Genomic DNA, 11819 nt, shown 5'->3' with positions numbered 1-11819 from the left:
TTGAACTGTAGTCACTGTTCCACTGTGGGAAAATGTGGCAGCCAATTTGCGCACAGCAAGGTTCCACAAATAGCAATGAGCTAACTGACCAGTTAATCTGCTTTAGTGATGTTGGTTGAAGGATAAATATTGGCCAGGATGCCAGGGAGAACTCCTCTTCTTCAAATAGTGCCATAGGATCTTTTATATCTACCTGAAAGGGCCAGCCTGGGCCTCAGTTTAATGTCTCTTCGAAAAGGCAGCACCTCCAACAGTGTAGCTATCCCTCAGTACTGCACTGAAGTATCAGCCTAGATTATGTCCTCAAGTCTCAGGTATGGGACTTGAACACACAACCTTCTAACTTGGAGGCGAAGAGTGCTACCACCAGCCATAGCGTCATTTAAATAGCACTGAAAATGGTGTGCAAATTCTAGGCCACTATCTTGCACTGCAAACTCTGTTTGAAGGTGTACTGGGATCCAGTATTTTAACATTTGTTCCTTTGGCTTTATTGCTATAGGCCTGAAACAGCAGCTTGTCAGTGGCCAAGAATAAGGCAGTACTACACAGCATGATGCGACCTTCTCAATGAAATTTGCAAGCAGCAAAACAGCTACTCCTGTCCTAGGGAATGCAGTTAGTGAGCTACTGCCGGTTATACCACAGTGCACAGGTGAGACAAGTGATTTTGACAGAAGCAGGAATCTGCTGGCTAGATACGCACAAGGATGCCACTTATGGTACTCTGCAATCTTGGGAGCCTTACCACCTAGTAAAAATTGGTGCCATGTTAATGCCTCCTTTCAACAGAGAAAGTGATGAATGTATTGCTCACTATAAATGAGGCTACTGTAATTTGCCAGATGCATCTGTGGACAGTGGTGTAAATGTTTAATGCAGTGTTCACCAACAGAGCCACAAGAGTCATCTCTGTGATAAAAGTTGTCTCCAGGTTGACCTTGCGAAGATGCTATAGCTCTGTGACACCCTCTTTTGTGAAATGGAGGTGGCAAAAACAGGTTTCTGATACGCCCAGGTGGGACTGCCTGCTTTTGTAAATGTGAGTTCTGGAATAAGGAATGCTGCATTAGTCTAGCCTAGGTGTAATCACACCGACCTTTCATGTTCCCTTGTGAACTAATCTTCCTCCTCTAAGCCTTGGAGTATGTGAGACCCACAAAGGAATTCCCATCCTGACCACTTTGCTTTCTGCAAAAGAAAGAGAGGCTGCAAGCAAGCCTGTTTATATTAAAAGAGTAGTAAATAAAAGTCTTGCAATGCGAAAAATAAAGCCGAAATCATAACAGGAAGGAATGCACCAATGAAAATTAACAGACTAAAAAAAATCAAACTTTCAAAACAACACTGAAAAGTCCAAAGCACTTTAAGAAACCAATTCCTAAAAGCTACATCAGGCCATCCATATGATCATTTATTCGTTGTATATGGACAAACAGCGAGAGAAAATAAGAGAGAGGGCTTCTTCAAAATCAGGACATTCAGTATGCATTTGGATTTTAAGGTATAATAAAAGTTGTAGGAGACACTGCCATTCCACTGGATGGCAGTGTGTCCTTCAACTTTTAAAACATTTCCTTGTAAAAGGCAGCACTAAATCGGGTGTAGTAATCTGCAATCTGCACTTTCAAGAGTGAAGCCATGCAAAATTAACCTACAATGCCAAACAAGGTGGGATTGGTTTATAAAGCTGTAGGATTTGTAGGTAAAGAAAATGTCTAGTGGAATTACTAGACTGATCAGTGAAACAGATGGGCTGAATGGCAAGTTATATAAAGTCATTCTAGATTACTAAAGGTTTGGCGTTCAGTCGAGCCTAACCATTTGTTCGAGACACATTACCATGTGCAAAATGGCTGTGGCGTTCACCTACTGTAACCATAGTCACTGCACTTCAAAAAGTCACATTCAACCCTATTGCAGCACAGTGAAGTTCTCAACCAAATTGGGTTTACAGGATATCTCAAAATGCTGACTATCCCATAATTGGGCAGTGGATGAAATTACTAAGTGTTTTTTAGGCTGCAACAAACATAAGGGATGTGGCTGTTAATGTTACAATTTGGCTCAAAAAGTGTTAACCAAAAGGAGACAGCACGTAGCAGAATGTATTCCCTGTACATTCCCTGTGGTGCAAAAGCAATTTTTTTTGTTGCACATTTCTTCCTATTCTTCCCTAAAGATCAAAATATATGAATTTTGCTATGTATCACTAAGAAGGGTTGGGCTGCATTAAACTGTGCCCGAGGTTGTACCCTAGTAATTTTTGTTGCAGTTGGTATTTTCATCGCAGCTGAAATTTGAATCAGGTAAAATTTGAGGATGTGAAAAAACAAAAATGCATCTGGCGAGAGCGAGCCTCCCCTGTGTGGCCCACAGACATATAATTTAATTGACTGTCATGTCTACTGGTTGCTTAGACTATTTAAAAACAACATTGGAATTGCCTGTATAAATTGGAGTTAAGTCTTGGCAAGTTCAGAGTTGTATAGAGGATTTTTAATATAGAATTTGAAGCGGGGGGGGGGGGGGGGGGAGTAGAATATAAAGGCAATCCAAGTGTCATCACCATGGGTGAAGACCTGAAATTTTAAGATGCCAGAGACGTTTGCCACTATGTGATTGTAAAGCTGTTTCTCCTTGCAGTGTGTAATTTTACTACATAAAGGACAAACTTGCACGTAGCACTTTTATATCCTGAGGACAGCCCAAGGCATTTCACAACCAATTAATTACTTTTGAAATGTTGTTGTCACTGTTGTTCTGTAAGCAAACATGGCAACCAATTTGCACAAAGCAAGGTCTTACAAACAGCAATGAGATGAATTAATCAATCAGATAAAGTCTTTTAGTGGTGTTGGTCAGAGCAAACTGCCTGCTCTTCAACAAAGTGTCATGGGATATTTTATATCCATCTGAACAGATTAAAAGAGCCTCCGTCCCATCCAAAAAACAGCACCTCTGGCAATGCAGTGCTCTTTCAGTACTGTACTGAAGTATCTCCTTAGATGATATGCTCAAGTACCAGAATGCGACTTGAACCCACAACCTTCTGACTCAAAAAGGAAAAAATGCTACCACCGGGCAAATCTGTCACTTTAATGTCAACACCACCAATAACTGCCTGAGACATGACTTGTTACTAAAACTATAAAGCACACAAACAACTTGCAATTTAAAAAAAATTGATTTCATGGTCATATCACATATCATTTTTCACAAACACACCACGTTATAATCTAAAGGAACTAATATTAAACAATAGAAAAGGTCTTCATGCTGGAATATCCTTAAGATTACAAAAATGGTATAGGGGAGATTTTAGTTGTGTAAGAGCATTTTGATCCAAACCTTCATGTTCTTTAGGATTGGCTTTTCAAAAAATTCATTCTCTGTACGTGGGCATCGCTGGCAAAGCCAGTGTTTATTGCCCATCCCTAGTTCCCCGCGAAGGTGATAGAATCATAGAATCATAGAAGTTACAACATGGAAACAGGCCCTTCGGCCCAACATGTCCATGTCGCCCAGTTTATACCACTAAGCTAGTCCCAATTGCCTGCACTTGGCCCATATCCCTCGATACCCATCTTCCCCATGTAACTGTCCAAATGCTTTTTAAAAGACAAAATTGTACCCGCCTCTACTACTGCCTCTGGCAGCTCGTTCCAGACACTCACCACCCTTTGAGTGAAAAAATTGCCCCTCTGGATCCTTTTGTATCTCTCCCCTCTCACCTTAAATCTGTGCCCCCTCGTTATAGACTCCCCTACCTTTGGGAAAAGATTTTGACTATCGAACTTATCGAACTTATCTATGATGGTGGGCCTTCTTGAACCACTGCAGCCTGTGTGGTGAAGGTACTTCTACAATGCTGTTAGGTAGGGAGTTCCAGGATTTTGACCCAGCGACGATGAAGGAATGATGGTACATGTCTGAGTCAGGATGGTGTGTGACTTGGAGCTGACTGTGTTCCCATGCACCTGCTGCTCTTGTCCTTCTAGATAGTGGAGGTCACAGGTTTGGGAGGTGCTGCTGTAGATAGTAGGCACTGAAGCCACAATACACCAGTGGTGGAGTGGGTGGAGGTGCTGATCAAGCAGGCTGCTTTGTCCTGGATAGTGTCAAGCTTCTTGAGTGCTGATGCAGCTGCATTCATTCATTCAGGCAAGTAATCTATCACACTCCTGATTTGTGCCTTGTAGGTGGTGAAAAGGCTTTGGGAAGTCAGGTGAGCCACTCGCTGCAGAATACCTAGCAAGTACCCTGCTTTCGTAGCCACAACATTTTTGCAGATTGTTCCAACAGAACAAAGACACTTTCTTAGAACTACATACAATACATTTTCGTTGACACCAATGGGTGCAGTGGTAATGGATCATAAAGAAAAAGAACTTGACTTTAAGTAGCGTCTTTCACAACCTCAGGATGCACCAAAGTACTTTACAGTCAATGAAGTACTTTTGAAGTGTAGTCACTGTTGTAATGTAGGAAACGCAATGACCAATTTGCACACACCAAGGTCCCATAAACAGCGATGTGATGATGACCAGATAATCTGTTTTAGTGATTTTGGTTGAGGTATAAATATTGGCCAGGACACTGGGGACAACTTTCCTGCTCTTCTTCGAATCATGCCATGGGATCTTTTACATCCACCTGAAAGACGGCACCTCCGACAGTGCAGCACTCCTTCAGTACTGCACTGAAGGACATCATTCCAGCAATGTACATCATTTTGTTCATATGGATGGAGAAGTAGGTAAGTGACTTGAATAAAACATTGATAAAAATTGCCAAAAATGATTAAAAAAAGGGACACAATTTGGAGTAGACAAATAAAGCTCAATAATACTGAAGTTGAAGTGACAGAGCAAATCACTTAGTAGAAAGATAGCTTCTACCCCCTGCCAATAGTGTGAATTGGTATATCTTACATTAAAGGAAACTATAACAAGGAAAATCCCAATTTTAGATACCTGCCCCAGTGTCCTGACATAATACTACACTATTTATAGTCCTGGATGTAAGAGTGATAGGCTTTCTAAAAATGTGCCCATCAAGGCGAGAGGTATTAGTGTTAGGGAATGGGACACTTTCCATTCCAGTGTCAGCATAAAAGACTCCCTGGTCAGGTGTAGCGCAGCCAGATGCAAAGCAAAGCTCCCTCTACTCTGCCCTAACAATGTACCTCATCCTCAACTGCAACCTCAGAAGAGCTTTCTCTACTGCATCAACGTGGTGTTTTTTTATTTCCCACACTGACTATCTTTAGGCCTCTCTGAGTGACACTGCCAAGTAGTGTTGAATCAGGCACGGTTATGTGCTGTGAGTCTATGTCCATTAGAAGATATTTCAAAAGGACCCTTACAGTCAACACAATCTGGGTTGGATTTGAACCCAGGTTCTAAAGGTGAAAGGCCATGATCAGTGAGATAGCCTTTAACAAGAAAGCTTATTTAAAAGTCCATGTATAGTTTCATTAAGACTGGTAACCCAATGATGACTTTTACTCATTATAAACAATCCTTTCATTCTTAATGTCATTAAGAGATTATAAGTGTGTTTTGCACATATTGTAAACTTGGTCATATTACAATACAGATCAAAGTCACTCAATGAAATGAAATAATTAGTTAGTTTTCCTTCAAGCTTTACATCAACGTGGACAACTCTGGATTCATTTAATTACAAGCTGTATAAGTACAAGCCACATCAAATACAAAAAAAATCAGAGCCCAAACCCACACACAGAATGTATTCCAAGCCAACAATAAACATATACTGTTTATAATTATAGCAAATCCTCTTTTAAAAAGTTACTTATGTTGAACAGCATTTGGGAGACAACATTCTTTTGGCTTGCACTACATAAATCCAACAGTGAATATCAGGCCTCATTTTCCCTTCTTGAACACAGAAATGGAAACGGTGAGTTTCTTCCATCTAATGCTTTGCATAATCAGCAAATATCCCCAAGGACAGACCCTGACATGCAGCCTGCTTGTGAAGAAATTAATATAAGTTGGGGGGGGGGGGGGGGAACTCAAAAACTGTATGTTAAAAGTACTCATACACAAAGAACCCATTTATAGCTAATAAGGCAAGTCAATACAAGTCTATTGAAAATAATTAGTATATTTCCAAACCATAGGGCAAAATTTTTTTAAAAATCACTTTCAATGCTCAATGGAAAATTGGCTATTGACTAGTATAAAAAAAATCTGTCCAGTGACTGCATTAATCTTAATGGAAGTCATCCCTTTGGTTCAGTCGAGAGAGTAACTAGTTAATAGAGGTTTAGCAGCACTTCGGCATCATTAAAGGATTGTTACAATAATTAGAGTTAAACATTACAGTTGCTCCCTGTGTTGAGCTATGGAATTGTAGTCGAGATGAGGCTGCTATACACTTGACCTTTTCTGGAAAATCAGGCATTTGTTATTAGCTGGCATATCAACCTGAAAACAAACCAGAACGCCATTAACATAGTAAGGCTGGTGAGTGACCCCTGCTGGCTTTTAAGCAGCATTACCACAAAATCAGCCACAACTCTTTCCCTTTCACAAATTTACCTTTTGGTTTGACTAAATGTTCTCAACACATCACTGATTTGGTTTGCATTGCTGACTTCATCTAATTCTCCAAACAACATTTCATAAATGTACCATTCTGTGAATCCCCCAACAGATGTTACTCAAAACAAGCTTTTGGAATGTGTATTTTTTAACGAATTCTTTTTTAATAGTTCAGTGCCAATTTATTTAAAATCTGGTGAGTTTAACAATGGATCTTGAAAGATTCTGGGTTCAAAGTATTCTTCGATTCTGGGTTATTGGATAAACAGAGAAAATGTTGCTGTCCAGATAGTATCAATGTTGGGAACTGATGGGATGGGTTAATGGCATTTCCCATATGTGCCAATTGTTAAAAGTGAGGTTTTAAAAAGAAAGACAGACACACTGATTGTAAACCAGTGAACAGAATGGTGTTTTTTTTTTACATTGACACACAGGAGTATTTTATTTTTTATCATCTTTTTCGTCATTATCAAGATGACGGTTATCAGTGCTGGGGATAGCATTTTTCAACATTTGTGACCAAAGTTATCATGTCAGGTTTAGCAAGTACAGATGTAAAGTAAAACTGCTTTTACTCTGCCACAACCTACCTTAACCCAAACTACAGAACAGTACAAGTGTTGCATCGTATGGGATTTCCATTCCCTCTATCCCCTTTCTTTTAGACTTTGAGTAAGGGTGCCAACTTAGTACCAAAATATAGCACCCACTAGGAATCGAGTTAAAACTGATTTCACACTGGACCCTTAGGGGGGAATTTCAACTCCCAAGATCGGGTGGGTAGGGGCGGGTGGGAGATCAAAATTGCAGGTTTTTAAATTGCCACCACAACCCGGCTCCGACACACCCAATCTTGGGGGTTATATTAACGTGGGCGAGTTTGAAATGCATGCGAGGAACACGCTGGACGAGGTTGCGTTCCCAATTAGTGCCGGTGGGTGGGTATTTAGCTTGACACTTAACGTAGTTAGGAAATGTTAAGTAGCGTTCTTTTAACTGATTGATAATTAACGTTAAATTTAACGCCTCCAGGACGGCTTTCCCAGGACTTATGAATGTCGCCAGGTAAGAGAAGGCGAGAAGGGCTGGTTCATTAGGTAAATGACTTTATTGAACTGCTTGTGGGCCAGGAGGAGCAGCTGTGGTTCATCCAGGTCCAACAAGCTTACCTGCCGCCATTGGTCCCCCGTAATCGGCCAACCCCTCCACTGATGTCTAAGCCCCCCCTTCCCCCCCCCCAATCGCCAAGTTCTCACCTCACCCCCTGCGATTACCGAGTTCTCACCTCCCCCCAACTCCACGATCATCCCCCCCAATCAAGCCCCCAAGGACACTGATTTCTCCCCGGCTGATATCCCATCCGACAGGCATCCAGCCTGTCAATCAGACTGGCTGCCGGGCGCGAAACCCGTAAGTGAAATTTATTGCCTTCAATTGAGTTGCGATCGCAGATTCCAATGCGCTCATTTCACTTTCAGGTTTCCCACTCAGAAATCTACACCGCCCCGACCCCGTTTCAGTTATTTCCCACCCATCCGGACCCCGATCTGCATATTTAAAGAAGGACACCACAGGTTTCAGGCAGGTGCCATTGCCGCTTGATTAGAAAAGCAAGTTAAAATTGAATACGCGAGATCTAGCGGAACGTCTGTGCGTAAGTCACCTGGTCGATTTTAACTGCCTGCCGGCCCAATTTAAGTCAAATGGGTAGGGTTAAAATCAATCCCCAGGTCTCAGAGGTGAAGGGACAGTGTTCTAATCTGTTGAGACAACTAGTTCCTATATTTTGTTTTTACATAACCAATGAGTCTCAGTGAAGTGAGAAGTGACAGGTTTCCAAACACTTTACATCAACTGACTAAGCCGAGGGTAAAGCCTGTGGTGCCATTATGGTGATATATTCGTATGAAAAGAAGAACAGGAAAAGGCTTGCCCCATCCAGACATGCTGCACCCATGAACACCATTGATCCACCACCTAATCACACAATCTGCTAGCATGCTGTCCCTAACTTCTAAATTTTTTAAACAAACACAGAATACATTGCTAAGATTATGGGGCTATAGTTTAGATCCATCTTTTAAAACAATCTAAAATACTGGTTCTGAAGTGAGCTCACAAGATAGGCTTGGATTAAGTGGCCCTTTGGCCCATTTGATATTATCCTTCATCTTCCCATTAAATCCTACAATTTTCCCTTCAACTTGTTTCTTAAATTAGTGTAGTGTTCTGTTCTCAACCACCCTTCCTGCAACTCATTCTAGATTTTGATCATTCTCTGTATAAAAAAATCCTGGGGGGTAATTTTAACTTTTATCACCGGCCATAAATGGGTGGCAGTGAATCAGGAACCCGTTTTACACCTTGCCCAATTTTCATTTCCATTGAAGTCAAAGAGAAAGAGACATGCGCACACACACACACACACACACCCCAAAAGGGAGAAAGGCAGACAGGCTGTTTATTTTCTCATTCTAATTTGATTTCTTTTTTGAAAAAGCAAGTTGAGTTGAAAGAAAAAAAGCATCTTTGAGGGAAACAGATAGGAAGGTAGGGTAGGAGCAGGAAGGGAGGAGGGGGCCTCTCAACTCTGGCTACCTGCCCTTGAGGGAACAGCAGCAGAGTGGGGGGGGGGGTCACAACAACAACAACTGGCATTTATGTAGCACCTTTAATGTAGTAAAACATCCTAAGGCGCTTCACAGGAGCACTATCAAATAAAATTTGACACCGAGCCACACAAGGAGATATTAAAACAGGGAAATAAGTATATTTTAAGGAGTGTCTTAAAGGAGGAGAGAGAGGCGAAGAGATTTAGGGAGGGAATTCCAAAGCTTAGGGCCGCCAATGGCGGAGCAATGAAAATCAGGGATGTGCAAGAGGCCAGAATTGGATCTCAGAGGGTTGTAGGGCTGGAGGAGATTACAGAGATAGGGAGGGTTGAGGCCATGGAGGGATCTGAAAACAAGGATGAGAATTTTAAAATCAAAGCATTGCTGGACTGGAAGCCAATGCAGGTCAGCAAGCACAGGACTGATGGGTGAACGGGACAAGTGTGAGTTATGATACGGGCAGCAGAGATTCGGATAAGCACAAGGTTACAGAGGTTGCAAGGTTGGCGGCTAGCCAGGAGAGCATTGGAATAGTCGAGTCTAGAGGTAACAAAGGCATGGTTGAGGGTTTCAGCAGATGAGATGCGGCGGGGCAGAGACGGGTGATGTTACAGAGGTGGAAGTAGGCGGTCTTGGTAATGGAGCTGATATGTGGTCGGAAGCTCAGCATGCCAAGGTCAAACAGCATGCCAAGGTTGCGAACGGTCTGGTTCAGCCTCAAGACTGTGGCCAGGGCGAGGAATGGAGTTGGTGGAGAGGGAAGGGAGTTTGTGGCGGGGACTGAATGTTAAAATTGGATAGTCTTGTGGGGAAGGATAGAATACTAGAGCCTGGTCTTTAGTTGCTTCCAAGGCTTTATTTGCAGAGATTCCCCTTACACACACAGCACAACCTAACTAAGCTCTCCTATAAACAGGGTCCCCAATTGATACCCACCACCTGAATGCAATTAACACTAATTGATATAAATCATACAATTAACACTGAAGACAATGGCTTTGGTCGTCCCAATGTTTAATTGGAAGAAATTTCTGCACATCCAAGATACAGTGATTGAGTGGGTAGTTCAAGGGAGAAGAGGTGGTGTAGCGATATGAGTTAGCGGGTGGTAGGAAGGGAAATGCGTAGTGGAAAGCTGAAGGGTTAGAGGATACAATGGGAGCGAAAGGATGGGGGGAAGCACGAGTGATTGGAGAATAGTATGGGAAGAGTGCTGCTGAGGGCCACAATTACTTTGAAAACCCTATCCCAACTGCAACCATCTGCTGTGACTTCTTCCCCACAGCATCGTATCACCTACCACCTGAAAGGAAGGATGAAAAAGAAAAGTAGAAGAAGACAGGGAGAAAAGCAGAAGAAAGAGAAAGAGAGAGACAGAACCAGAAGAGAGAGACAGAGACACAAAGACATAGGTAAGTGAGTGACTATACAGCATGCAATTTCACATCAAATCAACTAGTATATTAAAAGCTTTTGATGCAAATGCATCGGATGTGTTTTGAGTGACCAACATAAAAGTATTGGGGGGGTTCGTTTGTATGGAGACATTCAATTAGTCACCATCTCACATGTATTTTGATTATTTAAGAAATAAGTAATTCATACCATCCGCTTGAATATCAGCCCACTTTCTTCAGCAAACTTTTGTAATATGCTCACATCTCTCAAACCCCAGCCTGGATTTCTTTTAAAAAGAAAAATATTATAATAAACAGAGCTGTTTCAAAACCATGTTTTTATTGTCTTTTAGGATTACTGCCAAAAGATACTTTCTAAAAATGAAAAAGATATTGCAATCATATTTTACCTTTTCCTTAAGCTCAAATCAAAATCTATGTTGCTTTGTGGAGTAATCACGCCATTAACTGCGTAGGGCTGCAGAAAAGAACAATGTCAAATTCAATCAGTCAATGACTATCAATATTTATCAAAATATTCCCTCCAGTAACCTGGAAAGAGTGAAGGGGGCTTTGTGTGACCCTTAGACTCTATTTTTACCAACACATTAGCAAATACAGTCAAACCTTGTTACGGTAAAGTCTCCAAATAGAAGCTCTTAAAGTTGGAAGGAGAACTCAAACTACAACAGGATTATTGAGTAAATCTAGTTTAACAATATTGATATTTAATGATTATATTCAGGTTACTCTAGTTGTAATTGCAGCTCTAAAGTATTTATTCTTTGGTCATCACTTCATGCAGTTAAAGACAGCTCAACATTTTGAACTCCAAATTGGCGCAGTCACCCAGGCTTTGAAATTATGCTGTGGGATGATAGCTACAAACGCTTACCACAATTGTCTGAAATCTCTCTCTATCTCTCTGTTCCTTTAGCAGAGGCGCTAACCCATTTAAAATAAAATATCAGAGTGGAATTTCAGATAAATGCAATAAGCATCCAAATTCATTATCCTACAGTGTAATTTCAAAGCCCCAGTGTTTTCACTGCTTCGGGATTCTGAAGGCCCTTTTTATTGTCAGTGGTGTGATATGGTACAGTCAGGGACATAAAATATTGTCAATGTCACTGAACTAACAGTAGCAAATATCTAGTCCTCTTTCATGTAAATGCAAAGATTCTTGCCGTATTTAGTATGGAGTCACAAAGTTTTACATTAAAACCAGGCTG

General features: G+C 41.3%; 1 protein-coding gene across 1 annotated transcript in view; it reads right to left on the bottom strand.

Moving 5' to 3' along the window:
- Positions 1-3078: 3078 nt before the first annotated feature.
- The window catches only part of mettl26 (methyltransferase like 26), a 31726-nt gene continuing 22985 nt past the window's right edge, over positions 3079-11819 (bottom strand). The window contains exons 4-6 of the mRNA XM_068003156.1: positions 10998-11065; positions 10796-10874; positions 3079-6458 (exon numbers count right to left, since the gene is read on the bottom strand). Of these exons, the coding sequence (XP_067859257.1) occupies positions 6402-6458; positions 10796-10874; positions 10998-11065 (204 nt within the window). The 3' untranslated portion in view covers positions 3079-6401. The remainder of the gene's footprint in view (positions 6459-10795; positions 10875-10997; positions 11066-11819) is intronic.

The sequence above is a fragment of the Heptranchias perlo genome, chromosome 22 (assembly GCF_035084215.1).
Source record: "Heptranchias perlo isolate sHepPer1 chromosome 22, sHepPer1.hap1, whole genome shotgun sequence".
Classification (NCBI taxonomy): domain Eukaryota; kingdom Metazoa; phylum Chordata; class Chondrichthyes; order Hexanchiformes; family Hexanchidae; genus Heptranchias; species Heptranchias perlo.
This window is presented reverse-complemented; position numbering and strand designations above follow the sequence as displayed.